The sequence below is a fragment of the Protopterus annectens genome, chromosome 11.part0, assembly GCF_019279795.1.
Source record: "Protopterus annectens isolate FY-2018-M chromosome 11.part0, PAN1.0, whole genome shotgun sequence".
NCBI classification, from domain to species: Eukaryota; Metazoa; Chordata; order Ceratodontiformes; family Protopteridae; genus Protopterus; species Protopterus annectens.
In genome coordinates this window covers 158,726,885-158,748,854 of record NC_056745.1, presented here as the reverse complement: position 1 = coordinate 158,748,854, position 21,970 = coordinate 158,726,885, and the positions used below count along the sequence as shown (strand labels likewise).

General features: G+C 41.8%; 1 protein-coding gene across 1 annotated transcript in view; it reads left to right on the top strand.

Moving 5' to 3' along the window:
• Window positions 1-21,970, top strand: part of DYRK4 (dual specificity tyrosine phosphorylation regulated kinase 4) — a 1,709,423-nt gene that overhangs the window by 1,054,514 nt on the left and 632,939 nt on the right. The window contains exon 7 of the mRNA XM_044087559.1: window positions 18,336-18,476. Coding sequence (XP_043943494.1) covers window positions 18,336-18,476 — 141 coding nt within the window. The remainder of the gene's footprint in view (window positions 1-18,335; window positions 18,477-21,970) is intronic.

The following is a 21,970-nucleotide window of genomic DNA, read 5'->3' as shown; positions in this document are numbered from 1 at the left end:
ACACAGCATCTTTCAGATTCACTGTTATTGACAAGATAAATGGGGATAGAAGTAATAAATCTGGATGGCATTCCATCCTTAATACTAAAGAGAAAAAGTGGATAATTAAGTTGGGAGGGCTTTTTCCCCATGGATTAAATGAACATCTATAACTAACCAATGGGCACTTTTGTCTAATTATTAGGATTTGTATAAATAGCTATGTGCTCTTGTTATTGTTTGACACTGTGGAAGGCTAATAAAGCCGAAACCGGTCTGATTCTTTTGTGGGGTTTGGGCTTTTATTCGACCCTACCCCTAATATGTTTGATGTGCTTATAGGTTCATAGGTTCATACTAGGCTATCTGCCCTAGGGCATTTATAAGCCTAGCCAGAGTGTGTTTGGCTTTCGCCACCCATTTTAAATTAATTTTGCTATGCCCTTTTTCGAGGTTAGTATACTGTGCCTCTGTCTAACAGTGACACAGAAGTGATACCCGGGGTAAACCTACGATCTCCCATCCACTCATCAAGATTTCTCTTGAAGAGAGTCAATGAGGGACTCTGCCTAACCTGGACTGGAATTTTATTCCAGAGTGAAGGGAGCCTCTGGGTTATGAATCTGTCCCTCCAGCATGTCCTATTTATTTCAGTGCGGATACATAACTTCTTTATCTGAAGTCGTTGACTTCATTCAATCTTTAACCTGTGGGACAGAGTCCCCAGCTACAGTAATCTTGGGAGGTCCTCATGGAAAGATAAGATATTCTGGAGAACCACAGTACCAAAGGATGGCCTGTTTCTGGAGATAATGTTCAGTCTGTAATGAGATATAAAGGTATGAGAATTTGCCCAAGTGGCAGCTGCACAGATATCATCAATGGGAACTTTAGACCAAAAGGCTGAGGACATGGACACAGATCTAGTAGAATGGGCCTTAATATGAAAGGGTAATGAAAGTCCTTTGAAGAATACACAATGATACATTAAAACTGGTTGGATTTACCACACTGCTGTGCTGTCCTTTTTGGGGGATTTTTTATGATGTTTATTGGGCCTTTGCACTTGGCATACTTGCGAGGGGGTTGCTGTTGTTAACTGGAGTGACATGCCCATTTTGCATCCACTGACCCCATTCTAGCCGCATACTGTCTCCATCTCCTGCCCCATGCCGATCTTGCCCACCAGCCAAATCCTGTATTGAATTACACTTTTACATTATATACTTTAATGAATTAATTAATGAGTGAATAATGTCCTTTAAAGATACAGTATTTGGTTCCTTGTGTACTCAGGGTCATAACTCCATAAGTTAAATCATAGTGTTTTGGCTGTGAAACCATCATAGAACTTCAGTAGAATGTGGACTAGGTTTTGAAGAAACTTTATCTCAGTAAAGCTACCACATACCCAAACAGTAGAAAAGGATTATGATTGTTACTTGGTTGCATCTAATTTGAGGTAATTTTATTTATTTAATTGTTTGGTATACTGCACCACTGATCCTGAGACCTTTCTCAGATATGATCTGTGGGATTATAATCCCGGAATACTGAAATATCAAATTTCAGAATCTCTAGACTGTAAAGCCGAAAACTCACAAACCCGAAACCTCAAAACCACGAAATTTAAAACCACGAACATCACAAAAACAATACACTACACAAACAAACACAAACAGACCTACCTCTCGACACTACAACAAACCAGACCAACACACACGAACAAAAAAAAACTAACACACACACACACACACACACACACACACACACACACACACACACACACACACACACACACACACACACACACACACACACACACACACACCCTTGCTATAAGCAGGGAGCAAGCCCCCCTGCACCCCCCATGTGGGGGGGGAGCTGTGTCCCCCACTTTCCCCCTGCTTATATATACTAACTCCAAGGTCGCACTAAAAACTGGAAGACAGCAAACCCACTACCACACATTCTAAACCCCCCTTACACAAACACACATCACATACATACAAACACGACCACTCTCAAAACTTACACACTCACACGCTTACTTACCTACCCTAACCCACACCTAAAGCTCCCCAACACACTCACACACACACAAACCCTCCCCAAAACCCTTAAATAGGTTCATAGGTTGGTACTAGGCTATCGGCTCTAGGGCCTATACAAGCCTAGCCATAACAATTTCCTGGATATTTCTTCCCACAATATTTACTTCTCTGGACCCCTGTCTAGCAGGGCGACTGACATGATCCCCAGGGTGAATTTTCTATCTCCCATCCAATCATCAAGGTTTCTTTTGAAGAGGGCCAATGAGGCGCTCTGCTTGACATGTATGGGCAGTCTACTCCAGAGTATGGGGAGTCTCTGGGTTAGGAACCTATCCCTCCAGCATGTTTTGTTCATTGTGATGACAAGGTTTAGATCCCTGGAGCATGTGGCTCTGAGGGATTGGGATTTCTTTAAGTGGAGCATGTTCAACAGCTCAGGGTTTGACATAGCCTTGTATGTTAAGCAGAGATCGCCTCTGAGTAGACCTGTTATATTACAGTAAGAGATTCTCCTGTTCGATTCACGGTTGGAGTGCCTTCTGTGTGGAGTCTGCAAAACATTAAAATTACCAAAACGCGCCATCACCACTGCATGTTCGAGATTTCTGTATTCAACATTCTGAAGATTTGCGCAACTGCAGATTTGACACTTTGGTCCTGAGATACTGAAATTCGATATTTCAGTATTTCGAGATTCCAAAGTGAAACTGACCTGCGCCATATGATATGTATGAATATACATATACATATGCATGTGAAACAAGTGATAAGCAGTATATGTATACAAATGAAGATTCATTGAAGTTATACACAGTACAGAAACAGTTAACCTGCGTGCATGCCAGTGACAGACTTTAAAATATAATATGTTTGTCTTTTCTGCTTTTCCCGGTTAGGGGTCGGCACAGCAGAACTCCGGTCCACTAATGATTAGCAGTAGATTTTTTATGGTGCCGAGTTGCCAGCCAGATGCCCAACCTTCAGTGAAGGCACGCCCATTCATGCATGTCTTTCGGAGGCCACTCGACTGCGGGGAGGACATGCAGACTCCACACAGAAGGCACTCCAACCGTGAATCGAACAGGAGAACCTCTTGCTGTGAGGCAACAACGCTACCGCTGTACCACCGTGGCTTCAGACTTTAAAATGTAATATAGCGGGTCTATATTACCATGTCGAAAAACATGTTCACCGAACCCATCTTAATCGACACAGAAATATCAACTTGTCAAAAACCCGAACAGCCGAGTTAACCAATTTTTTTCCTAGGGGAAAAATCGCTTCGCCATACAGAAAAAAAAACACACTTTCAAACCTTACAACGTGGGGGGCTGTGCCCCCCACACTCCCCCCAACCAAATATCAACTCCAGGATTGCACTACAGTGAGGAAAAGGGCAGATTCCAGATGATGGCTATGCAGTTTTTTCCCCTGGGGAAAAAATTCACTAACTCAGCCATTCAGATATTTGACTAGTCAATATTTCCATGTCGATTAAGATGTGTTCGGCGAACATGTCTTTTGACACTGCAATATAGACCCTAATATAACTACTCAGTAACTAAGTGACAGAACTCATTAAAAACTTTGCTGTTCCATTCACAAGTTGCAGAGTGAAGGTAAGAAAGAATGTTGTTTTACATAAGACTGAAAATTGTTGTATGGTCATATATGCCAGACTACTGAACTAATGTTTAAATGTTTATAAAATATTTGTTTGTGTTGGGAATGCTGATCAGATATTTCTGTTTTAAATAGTAACTAATGCTGTCTAATGGTCACATATGCCAGACTACTTAACCCATGTTTCATTGCAGTGTTATATTGTCCCTTTGACAACACATTTGTAAAAGGACTGGATTCTGTTGGGAATACTGATCAGACATTTTATATCCATTTCAGTCATAGAACCACTCTTGTAATTTATAACATCTGTGAAAAACAAAGAAAGAAAGGATGGTGCTAGCTGTGTAGAAATAAAATCATTGACTTAAAACTCTGTTAAGCAAAAGTGCCACAGAAGATAAGTGCTTCTGAATTAAATGTTTTATCAAAGTCAACTCAATTATATTCATGCAACATGTGATATGTACATCATTAGACAACTCCTCAGCTCATTTCAGTTTCATCTAATTGGAATAATTTTCTTTATTTTTCAATATTCACGTATTCTAGTGAAGCAGCACACTGTTTCTAAAATATTGTCTGAGATACATAAAGATATCACTGTTGGTGCCATTTGGGCAATGTCACAGAGTCATGATAATGCTGCATGGAGCAACATCTCACAAGTGGCTCATTATCATGTCTCTGAGTAGAGCACTGCACAGTTATATGTAACTACATTTGTGTTCCCCCTACCAACCCATGCAATACAGTTGCACAACCACCTACAAACAGGTGTGCCATGTGCAAACACACACACACACACACACACACACACACACACACACACACACACACACACACACACACACACACACACACACACACACACACACACACACACACACACACACACACACACACACTAACTGTTGTGCCATGTGCCATTAACAGCGTCTCTCCTGTCATAGCAGTGAATGGATGTACACTGACAAATATGGCATACACCTTTGTGTTTCGTTCCTCAAATGATAGAGCTGTTCCTTGAATTCCCTACTGTGCTATTCCAACCCCGGTGAAAAGTTCCTGGGAAGTGTACATTGCTAATTAACATAGCCACTCCCTTAGACTGCCATATTTGCATGCATTCTTCTCCAGCAAGATCTGTGTAGCTCTAGGGACTGGAGCCTTCTTACTGATGTAATGCTGTAGCACTCTGTGAATTGCTCTGGCATGATATATCGTCTTTTCTACAGTCAGAATTATGCAGTGCATTATGAGTTTCTGAATTCTTGCCATTGTTTATGGGAAAAAGTAAATGTCTTTTTCTATCTGAGACCCTCACTTTGTCATTTAAATTCCTCACATATCATTCACTTTTCAGATGAGAAACACACGCCTTTTGTGTTTTTGACACCACTCCAATATCTGGATACCGAAACCTATACTTGCAACACTCAATAAATACTTAACGTTTTATTTTACAATTTTAATGCTCCTGTTATTTGCCAGAATTATTATTTGCTCACTTATATAGAACTACCATAACTGTAGTTTTGAAGTTAGTATGCTAGTGTAACAGCTAAATATTAAAAAAGCACTCATGACCAAAGATCAAGGAAATGTCCATGACTGTCTGTCCTTACTCAATCAAAACCAATTGATTTTGTTTTAAATAGTTGTACCGTGTGTGTAATAACCTGAATTACCATTCACCACTGTCTTCCCCCATGAATGATAGAACTCCATAGCTTCAGTAAATCTCATGAGACATAGGAGGACATCTGGTGAATGGCTGCCATAATCTGATAGGAAGTCAGCTAGATAATTTAGAGAGGCACATCCATTATGTAAAATATTTTTTGTCTTAACTGGGTACATATGAGTAAGTTAAATATCCACCCAAACAGTGGTCATACCTCTGCACTCAGTGCACTTGCATACGTTTATATTACTGAAGCACTGTAAATGGCTGTTTTATTTTGTTTTATTTGTATTTGCTGTTGCAGTAAGCAGAATGGACTTATTTGTGATCAAAAAACAGTTCCTTTAATCATATCCTCCAACTTCTAATTCCCAAAGATATGTTTCTATAGTAGAAACAGCACTTATATTCATGGTGTTTGTTTTCTTCCTCACCCAGCTAATGTGATAAATTTAATTAATTAATTAATTAATTAATTAATTAATTAATTAATTAATTAATTAATTAACTAACTAACTAACTAACTAACTAACTAACTTTATTTATCGGGAAAGTCATACTTGGAACGAAGCCAATTTTTAGTGGAGACCCAGGTGTGTGTTCTAAGACTATATCACTTTAAAAATAGACTTTTAGATTTTTATTGTCTGTTGCTTTAGGGTTTCATTTATTTTTGGTGAGACTACCATTTTTGTTTGTTTTGAGAAAGATTTTTCTGAAAATATTATTAATTGAATATTGTATTATTAAAGAACACTATTGCAAAACTGACACTGAGAAAATTAAAATGATAGCCTTATCAGTTTGTTGAACTCATTGAAAAATATCTTAAAATGTGAGAATGCATTAAGGCAGTGCTAACCGTGAAATTTATGACAGTAGACACCATGCCCTGTAAAGAATGTACACTTTTTTGTTAACCTGATAAACCCACTGGACGCAGAAATCCCTTTTCAGGGGTGACCCAAGAGTACTGTCTGATGGCATGACTTGCTCAGAGTTTGAGGGAATCAGACCTTGGATAACAGAATGAAGTAAATGCCTTCATGTTGACTCTGACAAAGAGGATTCTGGAGTATGTTAGGGAGCCAGTAGCGGTAATGTAGTCAGGAGAAAATGGAGGTTGTAGTAGAGCAGTGTATTCTCTATCATTGCATCACTGAGCAGAAAGCAGCATACTTTGCTTCAGAAGCAATGTGTGCTGTGCTGTACCACGATTGAGGTACTTTGTCTTAAATGTGATAGTCAAATATAGTTAAGAAAAAATGGGAAAAAATTGTCATTATCATCTACGTGTTAGCCAGAGGCAAGAGGGCGCTTGCTTATGTTGTCTCATTTTCTCAAGATTTGAAAAGTTGGGTATATTTTAGTAAAATTTTGGATTGTTGCAGACTACTTTAATCACAGAAATATTTGTAAGATATGATATGTTGTATTTTATATGTTGATTCTGAGATGTTAAGTTGTCAATCTCGCCTTCATTCTTGCTGGATGGGTTCGGAGCCGATCCTCGGCTCCAACTCGGCCACTTACTAAAGCTCAAGAGCTTATTTTACCGGCTCGAGGCAACCCTATATCCCATGATGCTAGGCGATAACTCCCCAGATCTCGTTTGGAAGCTGAAAAAAACTAGCATAGGCCAATAAAACAAAATCCTCCAACTGGAAGGAGGAGGAAGAGGGATAAAAAACCCCAAAGATAATTATCTACACTATATATATCCGAGGACACCTAGATGGTGAACAAGGTCTGTCCAGGCCAGGGAGATGGTGGGTGGGATGCAAGAAAGAAGGCGATGAACATCTAAATAATGTAGCTTTTGCTCCGCTCTATTAGTATAGTTTGGGAAAAAAACTGGGAGATCAATTGATTGATTTAAATTTGTCTGCGAAGCCACCTTGGGTAAGAAGGATGGATTAGTCCTTAGAGAAACTCTGTCTTTATGAAAGATTAAGTAGGGAGGACGAATGCAGAGGGCGTGAAGCTGTGATACTCTCCTAGCAGAAGTAATGGCGACTAGGAAGAGTGTCTTCCAGGAAAGAAATTTCAATGGACAGGAGACCGCAGGTTCAAAGGGGGGGGAATCAAGGATGTTAAGACTAAATTAAGATCCCACTGAGGTGGAGGGTCTTTGATCGGAGGCTTAAGTAAATATACACCTTTAAGGAAGGCTTTGCAAAGCTTATTGGACATGATGTTGTGGTCCGATAAGCCTGTATGAAAATTCGATATGGCTGCCAACTGAACCTTTACTGTAGAGGCAGAAGACCCTGAATGAAAAATTTTGGCTAGGAAGTCTAAGAAAGAATGAATTGGGGCAGTAAAGGGATTTATATTCCTTGCCTTTGCCCAGAAGGAGAAGTGTTTCCATTTACTAGTGTAAATCCTTCTGGTGGAAGATTTAAGGGAAGCTACTATGATATCCCGGACGGGATTAGAAATCATAGGAAGCCTGGCTAAGGACGGAAGTGGAACAACCAAGCAGTGAGGTTGAGAGAATGTAAGGATTGGTGCAGCTGCCCCGACTGATGGGTCAACAGATCTGGAGCTGGGTCCAGATGCCAAGGCTGTACCAAAAGATAACGATGTAAAAACGGAAACCATATCTGTCGAGGCCAATAAGGGGCAATGAGAATCAACTTGGCTCTCAAGGCGGTTGCTTTCTGAATTACTTGTGGGATTAGAGGAAAAGGTGGAAAGGCATAGAGAAGTCCCCGAGGCCAATCTTGGACTAGAGCGTCTCTGAGGGGATGGCCTGGAAGGGGGAAGAGGGCGAAGAAGTCGGGGCATTTGCTGTTTTGGGGTGTAGCTAAAAGATCGCAGCAAGGAAGGCCCCACTTTTGACAAATCTCTTCTGCTACCGATTGTTTGAGAGACCACTCATGTGGCATGAGTATAGCTCTGCTCAACCTGTCCGCTATGATGTTGGACTTCCCAGAGATATGCGTTGCTATCAGAAACCGCTGAGAGGAGATCGCCCGTTGCCAAAGTCTGAGGTATATTTTAGTGAAATTTTGGATTGTTGCAGACTACTTTAATCACAGAAATATTTGTCAGATATGATGTGTTGTATTTTATATGTTGATTCTGAGTTCATGTACATACATCATGGTAAAGAGAAAATATCATATTGTAATATTACTTGTTTCTTTACTCCAAGTTTTTGTGACCTTGGGGTTAGTACAGTTAAAGATCAGAGGTGTGGGGGTGAAGCCCCTACATTAGGGAGTGTATTTCTCCTGCAGAAACAGTTTTATTTGAGTTTTTAACAATGTTTTTATTGCAATATTTTGCATATTTGATTTTTATGTAAAGACATTGTTTTACGATTTAGTGAATCTTAGTGAAATGAAACTTGCTGTATAACTGTGAGTCCTAGAGACACCATTGGTCCATCCATCTGATACTGTCAAGTTGCATCTGACTCCTTTAATGAACACATGAACATCTGACACCATCCACAGAGATTAGCTGGCAAGGGAAGTAGATTGCCCTGCCTTTCTTCCATATCACACATACCTATGGCTAGTTTAAATGAACCAGTTCTTCTACTACATGTGTTTGGAATGTGGGAGTAAACCAGATAACCGAAAGAAAACCCATCTGAATACAGGAGAATATGCGGAATCCATACAGAAGGCTGCCCAGCTAAGAAATGAACTGGTGACCCTCTTGCTGTAAGGCAGCAATAACTCACTTTGCCATTGCCCCCCCCCCCCCCCCCCCGTTCATACCTAATCCAAATTCCCATTGAAGAACTGACAGGAAGTGCAGTATTTGAGGAGAAAAGAAGGTTCAAAGCACTAAGCCTTAGTATAAGAAAGGAAGTATTTGCACTGTGCAAGAGAAAATTTGCTAGACAGAACGGTTTGCCCCTTTTGAGAGTGCTAGAGTTCCAGCCCATAGTACTTGTAGTCTGTGTTCAAGTGTGAACTGTGGCCATTAGGGACTGACCTTGATAAAGCAGCAGCACTAAAGGACTTCTTGCATGCTTCTTGATAGCTAGGATAGGTGACCTGCAACTCAGTTGTTATCAGAAACATTGGAGTTGTACAAGTTTTGTCTTCACAGCAAATACTTAAATATCATTGTACATTATAAGTTCTAATAATAAAAAATTCAGGACTGAGATCTTATTGTATTATGCTTGCTACCAGTACTTGTCTATCCAATAGGTCCATGATCTACTTATATAATACTCTTTAGACTCTTGTTTGTTTAAATTCATGAAAATGTCTGCATAGACATGGGAAGAGAAGCTACTTAGCTACAAAATAAATTAAACTTGTAAAGTCACCAGTTTCGTTTTTGTTAAATCCTTTTCGGTCTTGTGTTTTGGTTTGTAATTTGTGTAAAGCAAGATACTCATCATGTTAATCACTACTGCAGTAGCCTTAGCAGTATGGGTTATATCCTGCCAAGGATATAACAGCTGGCCAGCTTCCAAAGCATCAGGGCACCTTCCATGTGTCCAAGCTGTTTGGTAGCTCAAGCTGAACTGACTAAAAGACAAGTTTGGGTACCAGATCCTTTAGAGAATTGCTGCCACTGAAGAGTAGTTTCTGAAGAGATTAAAGTGCAAGCTGTGTGGGACACCAAGGACATACATAACCACATAAATATGAAAGAGATGCTTGCTCTGATCAAGACATTCAACTCTGTGAATCATCTTTGGTCCGAGGACCTCTTGAAGTTGTTAAAGACAATACCACAGTCATGTGGTACATTAACAAGCAAGGAGGAACCAGATTCTGCCCCCTTTGCAGGTTAGCCATGCTAGCTTGGGATATAGCTTCATGGCACAGTGTCATTCTACAGGCATCCTACATTCAGTTTGAGCAAAACTGTGTGGCAGACAAGCTGAGCAAGACAAGGGCAGACCATCATGAATGGAAACTAGATCATGTGATTTTCCAAGATTTGATCCATCTGTGGGGAGTTCCTCAAGTAGACCTCTTTGCCATATCTCTAAATAGTCAGCTGGCAAGATTCTGCTCCACGACTCCATACAAGAAGTTCTGGAAGACAGATATCTTTTTATCTGGTGTTGTCAGTCTTCATCTATTCTTGACTGTTGGATGTTGGTTCCAATCCTCGCAACTGGTATGGCCACTATATAGCTCGCTCCAGCCAAAAATCTCTCGAGCTAATAGTCTACCACAATGCCACTCTCCCATTTACTTCAAATCTTATTTGCCACTCTTATAGCAACACACATCAGCTGACACTCCTCTCACAGCTAAGTAAATTTTAAAATATATTAGTCTTTCTTCCTTTCATTCTCATAAAACTTTAATTTTCTTCATATTTCTACCCACCTTTTCCTCTGTGAGTGCGTTTCCATACCTGTTGGTAGTCTTTTCCTACCACCTGGTAGTCTTTCCTCTCTCCCTTTTGCTTTACCATTTTGGTAGTTCTTTCTACCATTGTTGGTACAATTTCCTCCTGTTCTTTCCTTTCTTTGTTTCATGTGTGTATATGGTGTGTTTGTTGACTTCTCCTCTGCCACTTGTCAACATGGCAGAAAAGTCTACAGGCATGACTGATTTTAAGCAGTGCCAGGACTGCGGCCAAAAAATGACTAACTCCAACAGGCATTCGGCTTGTGTGTATTGTCTAGGTGCTCCTCATTTAGACACTGAGTGTTCTATCTGCCAGGTCTTCAGTACTAGGACCTTGGTAGGCAACAAAATAAGCTCATTCTTAAAGAGCTTCTTAAGTCCCCTTTTGAAGAAGCATTATCCAAGGCCGACAAGTCTCCTAAGGCCTCTAGTTCCAAAACCAGCTCCTCAGTGCCAGTATCTCCATCCAAACCAACATCAAAAAGCAAAAGTCTCCTTCTGTTAGTTCCTCCTTGGTGCTGAAAGCTAAGGTTCCGAAGCTCTCTGGACCGATTCTTTCTTCGGCACCAGTCACTTTGGCACCTTCGGCACTGACTCCAACACCAGCACCGGCTCCCGCACCAGTACCTCAGTTGGCACCGGCTTCTTTAGTTTCCACATCGGTGCTGACATCTCCTTCTGCACCACAACACATCACCCTCCACTTCAGTGCTGAAAATTCATCTTCTGGTATATACACCCAGGATGAAGTGTTCCCCTTCCATTGACCCCCTTCTGTGGTCAACTTCCCAGTCCCTTTCTAGAAAGGCCAGAATATCTGGTTTGTCGGTTCGCTCCTCCAGGAGTCTTACAGAGGTCAATGTGTTGAGGTTGGTGGATCAGCTTCTCATGGCGAGGGGTCCCTCTTCTTCCCAAACCCTCCTCCCTCCTGGAGCAGGGATTTTTTTCTCCCAGGACTCCTCCGGCTATTCCTCCTCTGACCTCCTTGGAGGCTTTAGAGCTCCCCACTTCTACTACTCAGGTTCCTATTGCTCTGGCACTGACAGCCCCCTTGCCTTCAATTCCGGACTCGGCTCTGATTTCCTCGGTTCTTTCAGAACTGATGCAGTCCTGACATCATGCTCTGCTGTCAGGCCCCAGAGGTTTGAGTTGACTCCTGTTTTTTTTATTCTGAGTTGTCCTTTCCTCTTGGGAGTCCGGTGGCTGGGGGTCCTTCCTCAGAACTTGCCTTGGAGGTTGGTCTCTCAGGGCAGGGTATGATCCCGGTTCCAAGTTCATCTTTCTCAATTCCAGGCTCCTATCCCTCCTCAGGGAGACCTGCTTTCCAGGCTATGGAGAAGGCATTGGCCACCACAGGTTCTCAGGTGGCTTCTACTGTATCGGAATTTCATCCCCTGGCCCCTTCTTACTGGGAGCTCCCACCAACCTCCGCACCTGGACAATGAGCTTCAAGGTTGCAAGTTATCCCAACTAAGGACCACTCTTCTTCTGAGACCTCCTCAGAAGAAAATGTGTAAGAGTAAACACCTGGACTCCCCTGAAGAATCCGTCACCGAGGACACTGATTTCGATGAAGTGGAGAGCTTCCCCCAGTCATTCCCAGAAGATGTCTCCTTTGGAGACATTCTTGAAATCCTTAAACAGAGGGGTAACTGGAAGCCCAAGGACCCTACCTCTGAGGAGTCTCTGTACTTGTAAGTCTTTGGTTCTCGCCCATCTACTTCCTGGGTGACCCCTCCTGCTAATGATCTCATTAAACTGATAGCTCAGCAGGCTTGGAAAATCTCCTGCCTCCATAGAACTGATTCCCCAGAGACCAGATAAGATCCTTTCTGCACCTGAGGACCACCAACATTGGGCTAAAGGCTAGCAGTCAATGCTATGGTGGTAGTGGTGGCCACTAAAAAGGAACTTGCTGAAGAAAGTTCCTCTGTTCATCCTCTTAACCGAGAGTCTAGAGCAAAGGAAAGATTTGGAAACTGTGTCTGTGCATCATCGACTTTTGCCTTAAGGTTCCTTAAATTTTCTGGCACATTTTACTAGGCTCTATAGGGATCTGATCAAGGAACTATCAGATACCCTAGCAGGAGCTGTATCTGATAAGGTCCATGAAAAAGTGACCTCCCAGTTAACTACCCTTGAGTCTATTTCCAATTCGTCGATGAGGCTCATTTCACATGCAGATGAAGGGACGACCAGGTTATGTGGTTCAGGCGTTGCTATTAGATGACACACCTGGATGTGCCTGTGTGAGTTTGCGGTGTCATTCAAGTCTTCCTTTGCCAATGCTCCCTTTGATTAATGTTCTTTGTTTGGCCTCAAAGTTAAAGAAACTCTAGCCAGGTGTGAGAAAGATGGGAAGTCCCTATTTGCTGTGGGCATATGTTTTTCCACACCCCAAGGATCCTACACTAGGAATCAGAGGCATGGGAAGATGGGGTTCAAAATGTCCCAAGGGGCTTTCCAAGACAAATGTGGTGAGAGCTCCCCTTGGGGCAGAGGTGGGGGGACTTTAATGGAAGATGCCGACCCCGAGGCAGAGGTGGCCTGCAGAATCAGGGTTCCAGAGACTCTTAAAAGCCTGGAGATGAATAACCACAGATGTTTCGGTGCACAGAATTATTACCAGATGTTATTCTATCCCCTTCACCCTTTATCTCAGGCTAACAAGTCTTCCCGATGTTCCACCCAGTCAGAGAGACCAAGCAGCCTTAGAAATCCAAAAGCTGCTACAAAAAAGGGTTATCAAAGAAGTCCCACCACACCAGACAGGATCCAGATTTTACACAAAATTATTTTTAGTGCCAAAAAAGACAGGGGACTGGGGACCTGTACTGGATTTCAGCATTCTAAACAAATTTGTTCAACAGTCCAAACTCCAGTTGGTCATGGTTCATTCTATACTTCCCTTTTGGAGGAAATTGATTGGATGTACTATTTAGACCTTCAAGACGTGTACTACCACATAAAAATGGACTAGCACTCCAGAAGGTTTCTCCGCTTTTGGCTGGGCGCAAATCATTTTCAATTCAGAGTGTTGCCATTTGGTCTCACCACAACCCCCAGGGTGTTCACCAAATGTATGGCAGCAGTGACAGCTCACTTGAGACTGCACAGATTCTGGTTGTCTCCATATGTAGATGACTGGCTCATCACTGCTCCCACCAGGCATCTACTACCTCTAACAACAAAATTCACTTTGCATTTATTCCTGAGCATAGGAATCACAATCAATCAACAAAATCTCAACTAAGACCCTTCCAAGATTTAGAATTCATAGGAGATCATCTAAACACCATTTCTGGTGTAGCCTCTCTTCCCCAACACAGATTACAGAAGATAAAATCTCAAGTACATCACATTCTTTGCAAAAAACAAAGTTCCATCTCTTCTGGTCCTTCAAGCTTTGGGTCCATGGCAGTGACCATCACTTTAGTTCCATTAGCAAGGTTCCACATGCATCTACTACAATGGCTTCTAGCATCACAATGGCCTTTTCTAACCCATCCAATGAACTACCCCATATTAATCACCAGCCACTGCAAAAAAGACCTATCCTGGTGGATGGAATCTGAGGAAATCCTATTAGGCGGTCCTTTTGTCTCCCCCCTCAACCCAAGGACATAGTGACCGTGGATGCCTCGTAGATGGAGTGGGAGGGTGGCATTATCTGGGAAGAACAGTTCAAGGCACCTGGTCCCTGATAGAGGCCAACCTGCATATCAATGTCCTGGAGTTGAGGGCAGTGCTTTTAGCATTGCAAGCCTTTCAATCTGTCCTCCCCCACTGAACTAATGCGATCCAATCAGACAGCATGTCTGTGGTCTGGTATATCAACAAACAAGGGGGAACTAAGTTCTACCCACTATGTCGAGAGGCTGTTAGAGTATGGCAATGGGCTATTTCCTCCAAATGTTTTCTGATAGTAATGCACATCCCGAGGAGTTTGGACAAACTGAGCAGATGCATTCTACTGCCTTATGAGTGGTCTCTCAATCCCGAGATAGTGAGGAGTTTTTGACTCTGGGGCCAGCCTTGCTGCAACCTTTTGCATCACCCCAAAACAACAAGTGAAAAAGCTACTTTGCCCTGATTCCCCCTCAGGGGGAGTCACAGATGGATGCTGTTCTCCTCGACTGGCCCCCGGGTCTCCTCTATGCCTTCCTCCCTTCCCTGTAATCTCACTTTTTCTTAAGAAAGCAGCCAGTTTGAGAAGCAAAATAATCCTCATTGCACTCTATTGGCCTATTGGCCTTGACAAATTTGGTTCCCCTTCTTGTGGCTTCATCTAGACCACCGTCCATGGATTCTGGACCCAGTTCAAGACCTCCTGTCTCACTCTCAGGGACTGATGCACCCCAGCCTTCAAAACCTCAAGCTGACAGCTTAGTTCTTCCAATTCTACTAGTCACCAGGTGTAAAGATATATCCACACCAGTGCGGAAACTTCTGCTGGCTTCCCACAGACCATCCACCAGGAAACGTTACCTTAGTAAGTGGAGGAACTTTCAATCTGGGCTTGTGATAATCTCGATCCTTTCTCTGCTCTGGTGGAAAAAGTTCTAGAATTTCTACCATTCTTTTTGATTAAGGGGCCTCCGCCTCTACAGTTAAAGTCCAGTTGGCTGCCCTTTCTAATTTTCATAATGGTTTTTGGGACCTTCCTCTAATTTGTCATAGACTATGTAAAGTGTTCCTCAAAGGAACTCTGCACTTGGCGGCTCCATTTAAAGACCCCCCAACCACCATGGGATTTTACCCATTGTTCTCCAGTCTTTGGTGCTTTCCCCTTTTGAGTCAGCACAACATGTGACCTGAGGTTTCTTTCATGGAAAACGCTTTTCCTCATAGTTATAACTTCAGCAAGATGAGTTTCTGAGATCCCGGCCTTATGCTCAAAATTCCCTTACTTAATTTTTTCACAAAGATAGAGTTTCACTCAAAACTAATCCATCCTTTCTTCCAAAGGTAGACTTAGAGTCCAACATAAATCAAACCATAGACTTGCCTGTTTTCTTCCTCAATTTTTCCAACAAGGGCAGACATTGTCTACATTTGTTGGATGTTCACAGACAATTATGTTTCTATCTCAACAGAACTAAAGAATTTAGAAAATCAGAACAGTTGTTTGTTTCCTTCTCCGGCCCAACTTTAGGGAAGCCCATTTCCAAATTTACCTTGTGAAAATGGCTAAGAGATTGTATTACTTACATATATAATAAAAAGAATTTCCAGTTACTTGCACCAATGAGAGTGCATTCCACCAGGTCAATGGCCACTTCAGCTGTTTTCCATTCCAAGTTTCCATGAATGAAATATGCACAGCAGCAACGTGGGCTACTCCACAAACCTTTAGCACTCATTACAAATTAGATCTGGTCTCCAGGGGAGGAGCTTTCTTTGGTTTTATGTTTGTCAAGAATATCCTTTCATAGGGGCCACCTGGGATCTAAAGTAGCTGGGGACTCTGTCCCAACAGTCAAGAATAGATGAAGATTGACAACGTCAGATAAAGAAGTTATGTCTTACCATAACGTTCCATCTGTGTTATCTGTCTTCATCTGTTCTTGGCATCTCACCCGCCTTCCCCCTCCTGTGAATTCCTGGAGGAAGGAACTCTTGTCCTGGGTGCATCGTTAGGGTTCACCTTGGACATGGCTTCTTCATATGGGCCCATGGTTTTTCTGGCTTTCTGTAAGTCTGCAAACTTGATCTGAGGTAAATGGGAGAGGGGCATTGTGGGTAGACTATTAGCTTGAGAGATTTTTAGCTGGCAAGAGCACGGCTTGACTGGCTTCGTGGATCGGAACCGACACCCAACAGTCAAGAATAGATGAAGATCAACAACACAGATGAAACATTAAGGTAAGACATAACTTCTTTTTTCCTTGTACAGGAATGTTCCTATATGTTTTTTTCTACCCTTTCCACTAATATCCAAGGTACTTCTGAAGATTTAGAAGAAATCCCTCCTGAACATTGTGGTGACTCCCTTCTGGCCCAGGCAGCCATGCTCCCTTCTTTTGGAAATGACCAGGGGCAATTACCACAGGCTTCCTCACAGACTGGATCTACTCACACAAGAACAGGGGTGTTTGATACACCCTGACCTCAGTCAGCTTCAGCTGACTGTCTGGATGATATGGTGTTAATTCCCTTTAAACACCTATTTAGTGAAGTTATGCAGCAGGTACTAATGGAGGCAAGAATACATGCTCCTAGAAATCATATCTTAATGAGTGGAATAAGTTTTCTAGTTGGTGCCAACAGCATAACCAGCACCCATTCAGGAGTAGTTGTTCTCTGGTTTTACAATATCTCTGTGAATTATTATCCTAAGGTCTTTCTTACTCCTCTCTCTAGGTTAATTTATCAGGCATTTCAGCATGTCTGCCCAGTGCCCATGGATCTTCCTCTTTCAATGCATTCTCATATCAAAATGTTTTTGAAAGGGGTTGTGCATAAGAGACTTCTAAGAAAAATAGTGGCGCCTTCTAGGGATCTTAATATTACGTTAGAGAAATTAACACTTGCTCCATTTGAACCAGCTGACATGGCAGATTTGAGGTTTTTAACATGGAAACCGGTTTTAGTGATTGCTGTGACCTGTACAATAAAGGTATCGGCATTGCAAGCTCTTATAGTGAGTCAACCCTATCTAATTTTCCAGAGGGTCAGGGTTTCTTTGAGAACTAATCCTTCTTTTATGCTTAAAGTGGTATATCCAAGTTTGCTTTAAGCCAAACTATACATGTCCCTGTTTTCTTTCTTGAACCCAAAAATGAGGGAGAAAGGACACTCTGTACTTTTGATGTCCACAAACAGTCCTAGTATTATCTTGACAGAACTAAATCTTTCAAATCTTTGGATCAATTGCTTATTTCTTGTGAAGGTAAAAAAAAGGGATAACCTGTGTCAAAACAAACTATTTCCAACTGGTTGTCTAAGGTTGTTATCTTTTGTTATACTTACCGCAACAAAACTGTTCCAGGCAGGTCAATGCCCACTCTGCCAGGGCCTTGGCTTTATCTGTGGCTTTTTGTAAAGGGTTGGATTTTAGAAGTTTTCTAGTAACTGCAATTTGGCCCTCTGTACATAGCTTTACAAAGCAATATAAGCTTGATTCCTTCTCTAAGCCTAGATCAGGCTTTCCAGGGTTCTTCAGGGACTCCTGGACTCTTCTCCTTCCACCTCCCAATGTAGTAAGCTATGGTAATCTACCCATATAGCTAAGGCTACAGCAGCGGTGATCAATATGATGAATATAGTACAGCTTTGTAAGCAGATGTACCATAATAGTGGATGTTCAAGTGATCACTGCTGGAGTAGCTGCTCCCTCCCTACACTCTACTTGTTTTTTGGTGAGTTTATGCTATGTGGACATTTTTTTTGTTCCTCTTAGCATTATCTTTTTAGGGCTCACCCTCCCTCTCTCTTTTGGCAGGAAAGCTCTGAAGGGCTTGGCACCCGAACTTGTCTTTTACTGAGCTCAGCTTGAGTTGCTACAAAGTTTGGGCACATGGAAGGTGTGATCATTTGAACATCCACTAGTAAGTTAGCTTACACAACTGTACTTTACAGTCATTGTTTATTTTTAGTAGTAGTAATGTTAAAATACTTTTTGAATTCTTGTTTTCATAATTTTTTTAGATTTCACCACCAAGCATTAGTAGAACTGAAGATTCTGGGCCACCTCCGGCAAGAGGACAAAGACGGTAACCACAATGTCATCCATATGAAGGACTACATGTACTTTAGAAATCATCTCTGCATTTCTTTTGAACTATTGGGGTGGGTAAATCCAGCTTTTAATTTTTATTGTTAACTGTTCTTTTTCTTTTTACACACACACACACACACACACACACACACACACACACACACACACACACACACACACACACACACACACACACACACACACACACACACACACACACACACACACACACACACACACACACACACACACACACACACACACTCTCTCTCTCTCTCACACTCACACAGACATTCATGAGCCAGATTTCCTCACTTGCTCATGCAGTGGTGGAGACTGTGCTATCATTCATTTTGCTGCTGATTGCATCCCATGTTAAACAGGCATCTGCTACTGTGATTGTGGTTGCAGTGGATGCAGAAGGATTTTAAGATACATTTTTGTAATCTGTGTGACAGTATTTGTGTGTGTGTGTGTGTGTGTGTGTGTGTGTGTGTGTGTGTGTGTGTGTGTGTGTGTGTGTATATATGTTAGATGAAGGCAGCCATAACTTAAGTCAGTTTGTGTATTTTGTTAGGTGCTAGACTATAACCTGATGGTATGAAGTATTTAATAAGACAATATTTTGATTGCTTTTATTTCAGTTTAAAGTGATAAATGTCCCCTCATTTCTAAAGTCTGAAAGCAGTAAGATGTTTGACCCAGTGGAACCCATTTCTCACTAGGGAGTCTTCGGAAAGCAGTAAGATGTTTGACCCAGTGGAACCCATTTCCCACTAGGGGGTCTTCTGAAAGCAGTAAGATGTTTGACCCAATGGAACCCATTTCCCACTAGGGAGTCTTCTGAAAGCAGTAAGATGTTTGACCCAAATGGAACCCATTTCCCACTAGGGAGTCTTCTGAAAGCAGTAAAATTTTTGATCCAGTGGAACCAATTTCCCACTAGGGAGTCTTCTGAAAGCAGTAAGATGTTTGACCCAGTGGAACCCATTTCCCACTAGGGAGTCTGGGTAATGATGAGTGCACCTCATGCAGTTCCTCTTGACATTATTTTCATAGAATGCAGTACTCTCCAACACTTTTTAGCCTTAGAATGCTGTTATCTGCTGGGAGTGTACTTGGTCTTTTACCTAGAAGAAATATGCATTTTTAGCAACCTTCAGCAACAGGGTAGATGATGGCGTATCCAGCAGTGATGGGAATAGATTGAGGAAAGAATGCATAATTAAGAATAATTCTAGGTCCAAAACATTTGCCTAGGAAATCTACATTGAGCTATGATAGGACATCTTAGATGCTGGGTTTAGCCTGCTCCCATCCACAAAGTGACGAGTGTTGAGTGTTGCTTCACTGACCTGGGTCAGCTAGTAGGCCTGGGTGCTGAAAGAGCCATTCAGGAGTGAATAGTAATGAGTGACTAATTTTGACTCAACCATTCAAGGAAGGGATGTTGATCTGGTCCTTGTACTAGTGGAAAGCCATGCATTAGATTGAGCTTCAAGACAGGAGGCAAGCAATTTGGCCTGCCAAGCCATGACTGGCAGTGTAGTAAAGGAAAAGTTTGGGATAGGAATGTAATATAAAAGAACTTGAGCAAGAGGGAGTGTATAAATATTTAGGAATTAATGAAGGATGAACAGTAAAACATGAACAAATGTGAATAAAACTTAGTAGGGAATATTTTAGAAGACTAAAATTAATACTGAAAACAACACTGACATCTAGGAACAAAGTCCAAGCTATAAACCAGTTTGCTCTTCCTGTCCTAGCTTACAGTTTTGGAGTGATTGACTGTCCCCAAAAGGTGTTGGATAGGTTGGACAGGAAAACAAGAAAGATGCTTCATGCTCATCAACTTATTTATGAAAATCAGTGCATACCATGACTATATATTCCTCATTATGAATGAGGTGTGGGTCTCCTCGAAATTGATTACATTGAAATCTGCAGTCATGAGACACTCATATATATCTACTCACCTCACAAGACACAAATGTAGTGAAAGTTTTGAAACATGAGGAGAATAATTCTAAGATGACTTCCTTGCTTAGTTTAGTAGAAACATATCTGTGTCAAGCGGGAATGGAAATCAGACTAGAAGTAGATCAAAATCAGGCAGCAACTGAATGTGCCAAAAAACGAAAGAATATAAGGTGAAGAATCAGATGAGAAGGAAGGAAATGTGGAAAATGCATTAATATAGTTGGAAATATAGAAAACTCTTGGAACAACCTCATGTTTACCAGGATTGAATGCAGGATTAGTTAAGGAGAGGTGAATTTAAACCAAAAGACGAAAGATTAATATTCGTGACCCAAGATAGTGGACTACGTACACTTTAGTTTACAAAGTCCATTGAACATGTGAGAGAAACAGACAGATGTAGGTTTTATAAATCAGGATTGGAAACAGTCACACATCTTATTGCTGGTTGTGATATACTAATGTTAGAAGGACTGTATTCTGAAAGGCATAATAATGTGGCAAGACTGTTGCATTGGGGATTGTGCAAACATTACAATACTGAAATAGCTGAAAAACACTGGAAACATGAGCCACAAAGTTTAATAGAAAATGAAGTTTATATCATGTGGGATCATCCATTACCAACAGCACAAAAAATAGATGTGAGAAAACCAGATGCAGTACCAGGCTACAACTCTTACCACACTTTTCGGCCACCAAACCAAGACCGAAACGCTAAAGGTGGGGGAGTGTCCATATTCACCAAAGATATTCACACCTCCAGGCTAGTTGCCCAACACAATGCATCTGAACTTCTCCAGGTGCAACTAACACTAGGTAAGACTGCAATCCAAATTGTAGCTTGCTGCAGATCCCCCACCATGCCCCAAGATTCTCACTACACCTTTCTAAACATACTGGAAAATATTAAGATACAACCAAACACCCTAATACTGGATGATTTCAACTACCCTGCCATTAACTGGGAAAACTACTCGGGTACCAACACCTTTTCCCAACAGTTCTTGGAATTCATAAATTCCAACACCCTGGATCAGCTAATCCAATGTCCCACCAGGGGCTCCAATATCCTAGACCTGGTCATTACCAACATGGGAGATAGATGCTCCACACCAGTGGTCACTCCCTCATTGGTCAGGTCTGACCATAAGCAAATCACCCTTGACATCCACATCCCACCCCCACCCACCCCCAGTAAGGAAACCTCCGTAAAAAACGTCTCCAAAGCCAACTTCATGCTACTCAAGTCAGAAGTGACAAACTTCATGACATCCATGCAGACAGGAGCTGAAAGTTCAACTGCTGAATCCTACACTAAGGCACTGTATGAACACATCCATTCTTGCATGAATCGTGCCATCCCAAATAGAACCAAGATGCTCTCCTCCAAAAAAAGGAAGCCAATCTGGTGGTCCCCTGCCATAAACAAACTATACAACAGAAGAAAGAAACTGTTGCCGAAAAGAGGAAAATCCCAGGATGCAAAAAAACTACCTTACCAGCCTCAGTAGGAAGCTGAAAGCCCTCATAAAATCCTCCAAAGCTAGTTATGAAAATAAAATTGCCAAAGATTCCAAAG